Source organism: Atta cephalotes, assembly GCF_000143395.1.
Source record: "Atta cephalotes unplaced genomic scaffold scaffold00006, whole genome shotgun sequence".
Lineage (NCBI taxonomy): Eukaryota > Metazoa > Arthropoda > Insecta > Hymenoptera > Formicidae > Atta > Atta cephalotes.
Genome location: NW_012130070.1, coordinates 7,611,323 through 7,618,187, shown reverse-complemented (window position 1 = coordinate 7,618,187; position 6,865 = coordinate 7,611,323). Strand labels below are relative to the sequence as shown.

General features: G+C 34.2%; 1 protein-coding gene across 1 annotated transcript; it reads right to left on the bottom strand.

The window, feature by feature from the left end:
* Nucleotides 1-3,339: 3,339 nt before the first annotated feature.
* LOC105626797 (protein MCM10 homolog) lies at nt 3,340-5,556 on the bottom strand. The gene has a single exon (XM_012208093.1). It carries the CDS (start codon nt 5,554-5,556, stop codon nt 3,340-3,342), a length of 2,217 nt encoding a protein of 738 aa, XP_012063483.1.
* Nucleotides 5,557-6,865: the final 1,309 nt, after the last annotated feature.

Sequence of the window (6,865 nt, the reverse complement as noted above, 5' to 3'; positions counted from 1 at the left end):
TGATATAATCCATGTCTATAAAAGAAAAGGCGATTCGAAGACTGTGACACTTAATTAAGCCAGCTTGATACCTGCCTATTCTCATACATTCACCACCTTATATTACAATTTATGGTCTTTAATTATTCACAGGGATTCCTTTAAATAAATTACGCGCTCTACAGTTCCGAATACAAATGTACAGTGTATGGTGGTTCGATTGTAATTTTATATTAAATTGATGTTTGTCATCTTATCATAAATTTTACGAGAAATGAGTGTTTGAGCTACAAGAGTGGCTATAGCGTTATTTTGTTCAGACACAATCATGAAAGAGCTGTAATAAACTGATTATTATGAACATACAATTGCGTATCGTGCATTCTACACCGATATTTGCAAAATTCATACGGAGAAGAGTTCTGTAAATAGATGTCAATTTTTAAAAACGGCACAGTTGCCTTAGACATAAGTTGAGGTCGCGTACACGATCCACGGAGTAAATGAAGTATTTCCGTCTTATGCAGTGATACACACTTGTAAACGTAAGGACAGATAATTCCTCGCAATTCTACATTGCTCCGTTGCTGGCTCTTGGCTCTTAGATTTTTGTACATTCACACAATTGTACATAAGAAACGCTTCGCAAAAGTATCGAAGTAATTTTTCATTGTTATAGTGGTGCACCTCAGTGAAGAGAAAGATATTCCCCGCAATATTTAAACAGTTACTGAAGATATATTACGAAATTTATTTTAACATTGTTAATTTAATTTGCTTATTCGTATGATGCCTCTGTAATAAATGACGCTATGTATGTATAAATGTGAAAAGAATGTAACGTGCAATTTTGGTGAAGTATCCTTTATGAAAGAATACTGTATAGAGAGCGAAGAGTTTCTCAAAGAGTCTCGAATGTTGTGAGATTTACTCGACGAAAACGATGTATCGTTATTTAATAATGTATCTACATTATTTGCGATATTGTTGTACACCTTGCAGAGACAAAAACAGGCGCACAAGAGAACTTCATCAAAGTGGAACGTACGAGAAAGATCCGATTTTGCGATATGTGCACAACGAATTCCAGAACGTGATGATTCGAAGTATTTGTATATCTGTGTATTGTCTCTCAAGATACCCAGATGTTAATTACCGGCTTAACGTTTCTTCAAATTTTTATATGTAAACATCTTCTCATTATAGGAGTCTAGATAGTTATTTATTTCTATACATCGGTGCGACTACGTTTCTGCTTAGCGGAACATCCATTTAAGTACGCAAGATAGATAAATTAAGAAATCAATAAATATCAATGCATGAAAGTGAGAGAGAAAGAGAAAGAATGAGAGAAAGAATGAAAGAAAGGAAGAGAATAGGGAAAGCCTTGTAATCTTTGTTTTAAGGTAAAGGTAAAGGTACATGGAAATATCGTCCACGCGAGTTGCTTTAATAACGGATCGATGACGTACTTAGATTATGGCTTGCCTATGATCTCTACAAGCATAGTTATATAATGTATAATCTATTAATATGTTCGTCATTGATTATTTTACTTCCACATTTTGCCAGTGAAATGTGTCTTTTAATCGAAATTGTTTCCTTAATATCTCATTAGTCATTACATTTTGTATCCGAAGGAAGGCAACACGAGAGCGTAATCGTTGAAAATTTTATCCTGGCTAATATTTTTCAGAGTACAATTTTATTGTAATGCTTCACGTTTTCGTATATGTGTATCACACGTGCTGTTCTAAAATGAAATCTGTTTTTGCTGGATTACAAGTATACATGGATCATAGCTAAGGATTGGGAAAGAAATTTTTGATGGTACTGCTGCTCATTTTGTATGAGATTTATGCTTTGTCAGGTGACAAAGAGGAAGATTGAAATAATGAGAGATACAAAAATATTCTATACATATATCCATGTGTTAATTCGAAAGAAATGGCAAAAATAAATTTTTCGAAAAATAACGTAATCTTTTTACAATACAGTATATAATTTATTGATTAATATAACTATCAATTTATAGTTCTCTCCTACATACATATATATATTTTTTTTGCACATGATTCTCTTTAATGATTAATATTTTTTCAAAAAATAAATTATATGTGCATGTACAAAGTACGTGAGAGCTACGATAAATCGGTGTTATCGTAGTGTATTCAAGAGATACAATTTTTTGGGATAATAATTAGTATCTTACATGTCAATAATTGGAAGTTTGTCGAATAACATTATTTCCAATCTTCCTTTTCTCACGCATATTTTACTCTCGAAGTTTTATATAAAAGAAAGAGAGTAACGTGTCATCGTAATATAAAATGCCGACTAGAACTGGACAACCATAGGATATTAAACAGTACATGAGTGAAAAAATACAATCTATGTTTCTCATATAAACAGATGATTAGAATCCGGAATTGTTACACTGGCATAATACCTCGCGGAAAATTGTATGCATCAATTGCTCTCAATTATTGCATTTTTTGTGTTATATAATCAAGCATTTAACGTTGATTTATAATGGTTTATGTCAGCGCAATACTTCCGGATCAAATCACAGGTCTTCATATTTAGAAACTTATTGATGTCCACCTTTACTTAGACCGTTCATATCCCGTTTATAAGAAGGAAAAGAACCATAGTTTTCTCGCGAGAAAGGTACAAAATGACTCTATCGAATAGGAAAACAGTATAATGGTTTACCTCAGCCTAAACGTAAATCTCAAACAACCGTAATTTAGATAAACGTAGTCGAGACGACGTAGTGATTTTTATACAATTGTTGTACCTGGCTGTATCAAAACGTTTCTGCTCGCTGTGTACACTTCGGACAGAGAGAATTCAATGTATTTCATTTCGGAAATATGCAAGAGATACACTTTTAGGATTTCTTTATATTTGTACATTTCATAAAATGAAAAAAAAAAGAAGAGAAGAAAACTGATAATACTGACAATAAACAAAAGGATATCAAACGTTTTGCATTTGTAGATTCTAAGATATAAAATATAGGAGTAAGTATCAGTCACGATTAGTAAAATTTACGTCTCTTATTTTTAATTGATAAAAAAATACAAATATTACTTTAGATGGCAAATTCTACTAATTCTTGCATTTTTATCTTTATCACAGCAAATATTAACAATAATACTAATTAAATTAATACATACAGGCAGTATCGCACATTTCAGCAACCTACATTTATTTTGTATACAAATACCTTATCTTTACACGTGCCTAAAACACGTATTACGTGTTTGCATTCCAATCATTTCATTAATTTTCTCTATAAATATTTATAATACTTATTTAAAAAATATATATATTGTGAGCAATCAAATTGACATATTAATCTTCATTCGGAACTAGAAGGTTGAGATTGGCATCTTTCACTACAGAGCCCAGGAACTTTTCTTCGGCGCCGCGAATGGATAAAGTCTCTGCGACGATAGCAGTCTTCTTCTCATCCATCATAGCCGCTCTAATCCAATTCGAGCTGCTGCACTTACCACAGCTGTGCGACGGCATACGATTCAGGCTGACAGTCCGGTTGCCACAATCAGCGCACTTGAAGAATCTCTTAACAGCGTCCATCACGCGCAACGGGTGTCGTTGCTCCTTACACATGTCCGACGCTGAGAACGCTGTGTACTTGCATAGCATACACTTCACTGCTTTGCAATTGATCTTGAAAGTATTCATCATCTTTTCCTCCATTCTTTCCTTGGCTTCCAGCTTGTTAAAGTATTTCTCCTTCTCTTCGTCATATGATTTCTCGATCAAGTCTGCGTGCGAAGATTTTGCTTCTAGCATCTCTTTGAATTTGTCGTTTATGTTCGCTTTTTTTGCATTCCGCTCTTCCTTCTCATCATTTTCCCTCTGACGCTTCGCGTTTTTCTCTAGTTTTTCTCTGATATTTGCGCGGACTTGATTAGGATCCGCCGCTTTGATCTTTCCGTGCTCTTGCACCCACTTGATCGCATTCATCTTGGCGTTATGAATCTGTTGCTTGGTAATTGGTTCAGAGAAATCTATTGTATTTTGATTACTTCCCGTTCCTAATCGCGGGCGTAAAGTAAGAGAAGCCAAACCGATCTTATCTATACGATTGCTCTGTAGATTATCTGTAGATTTACTCGGGTTGCTTTCTTTCAATTGCATTGGACTGGAACACAGAATTGACCCATTAGGCGTTGATTGTATCATTATTTGCTTTGAGGGCTGCCAGTTCCTTAGTTTATTCAGTCGTTCAAAATCTTTTCTCACTTGTTTGCCAGTTAGCTCAATAGCTATCCCTTTCTTTTTAGTATCCGTATTGCTCGCCTTATGGTCTATATCGTTTTTTACTTTCTTAATACTATTATCTGAAGTAGTCTCGGATAATAATTCCAAACGCGCACGGTCCTTTTCATACAATTTCTCGTTGCGTTTGGCTAATACTGGTACGAACGATGATAATCCGTTGTAAGGCTTTCGCATAACGGTCTGCCTATTCATGCGTTTTATTGCGTCTCCAGTGAATCCATAACTGGTATTGCTTGATTGTATTTCTGCGCGTCGCGTACACTTCTTGTACTCCTGTTTAACATGATAGACGCAGTACTCGCATCGACTTGTATTTATAATTGTGGTACACGGATCTCCATTCTTTTTGATCGACTTGCATTTGCCCATATCCTTAGACCTGCCAAGAATCATCATCTTCTGAGGATTGTCGATCGATAGCGTCGCTTGATCGATATTATCTTTACTCTCGAGCACGTTTGGATTGAGAATACCTATCACACTGCCAACGATGGTTTTCCATAGTTGTTTATAGGCATTACTGAATAAAAAAATTGACACAGTCTTTAGGTCATCGGACAAATCACTTATTTTCCAGATACAGTAAGAGGTTCCCTTTTGCGAGGTTTTCGTGGTTGATTTGTTGATTAACACACCGGCAATTACCCAGTCATTATGTACATTATCAGAAATAATGTGGTTCTTTACTTTTGATATCGTTACAGATATTTTGTCTTTCATACGTTCTTTCATTTCAGCAGAGGATATAAGGGGACTAACTATTCTTATTCCAAAGAAGGGATCACTATAGACATCTTTTGCTGTATTATTATTATTACCTTTTATAGCATTATTGAAATCAAATGTTTTACTCTTATTATTAAAATCAACTATCTTCGCACTCTGTAATTTTACAGACTGCTCAGTCTTTAATGAAGAGCGTTCTTTTAACAAATGTTTTAACTCTCGTCCGTAATTAGAATACTTTTGCTCCTCAAAATAACGTCTGTCTTCGTCGTCAGAAGAATCAAACTTGTCATCATAAATCTCACTAACTTTCTTATCAATTGGTTTATTTTCATTACTTACGTTACTAGATGCAGAATCTAAAAAACTGAACTGCAATTCTGTTAGAGTCTTACTTGGCTTTGGTAGATCAGGCTGTTTAATTTCAGACAGTTTAATTTCTTCAACTTGCTTAGACTGCTCAGTTTCTTCGATATCGTTTGATATGAGATTATTCAGGATGTCTAGATCACAATCACTATCGTCATGCTCCATGTTTCAAGTTCTACAAAAAACAGATGAATTAAAAGAAATAAAGATACATTCATATTTAATTTAATTATATTTTTATTTTTATTTCAGTTGTTTATATTGAAATTAAAGACATTTGTTTATATTGAAATTAAAGACAGGTGTCTAGATGTTTAGAGATGTCAAAAAATAAAGTAATGTCAAATGGAGTTAATTCACTTAATCACCAATTAACTGTTTGAATTGATTATAGGTGTTTAATATTAAATCGAACAGAATAAAAATTTTTCTTTATGTGTGCGCCGGATTATAAGTTGAAAAGGAATTTACCCACAAACTTTATTAACTAACGTATTTGTTATAACTAAAGTATTTAAATACTCATATATATTTATACAATAAAAAATAATCTAACCTTTCTTACGTTCTTTTCTATCGCAATTCAACAAAATTCCGTTTCATTATTCACAGGTATCATTAGCGCGTAAATGTCTTCGAATCACAACTTTCGAAGCTTTATTCAACAATTTCTGCATACACAGTATATGTACAATCTTGTATAATTTATACAATTATTTACACGAGTATTACACCTGGTCTCACCCGACGTTTACCCGCCAATTCTTAGTCTTAGACGACAGACGATGAGAATTCACTTGCGCAAGCGCCACTTTGTCGCTTCGATATGTCGAAAATCACAATGGCGTCGATAGCCTTCGATCTTTCGATAGTTTTCGAATTGCGCTCATTTCAGGAACGCGCGGAACCACTGGTTATGAAATCGCGGTTCTCTGATCGTTCGTATTTTCGTTATTATGTCGTGAAACAATCATCTTAATTTCCATGGCACATAATAGAAAAACTTAAGATGTAAGATTTAAGTAGTAAGCGAATTGACCGATTACGATAGAAATCGTAAAACCATAACATAAGCAGTAGCGAATCCAATATGTTGATATCCTTACTGCTTAATTCTCTACCCATGTTCATATCATATATCATTTATCATGTTCAAAACTTTATTTTTTTGTTGACAATACAGTACAATACCACGAGAACTTTTTAAAAACGCTTGGGTCAAAAAAGACCCGAACGAAGAATTAAGTCTTAAGTTTTTCTATGTATCATGGACTTTTAAGTGTCTCTCATAAAGTGCCGGATTCATTACGTGGCATATTGAGTGTATGAAGCAGGCATCTTGAATCGTTACTTTGGCTGGAAGTATATCGATCAACCTCTCCCAACGCGTCTCCGACAATTTGCGCGCTCAAAGTTGTTTTCATCTCGCATCTTGCTTTGTTCTTATCAAGACAACGAAAGTGCAAACGATTAT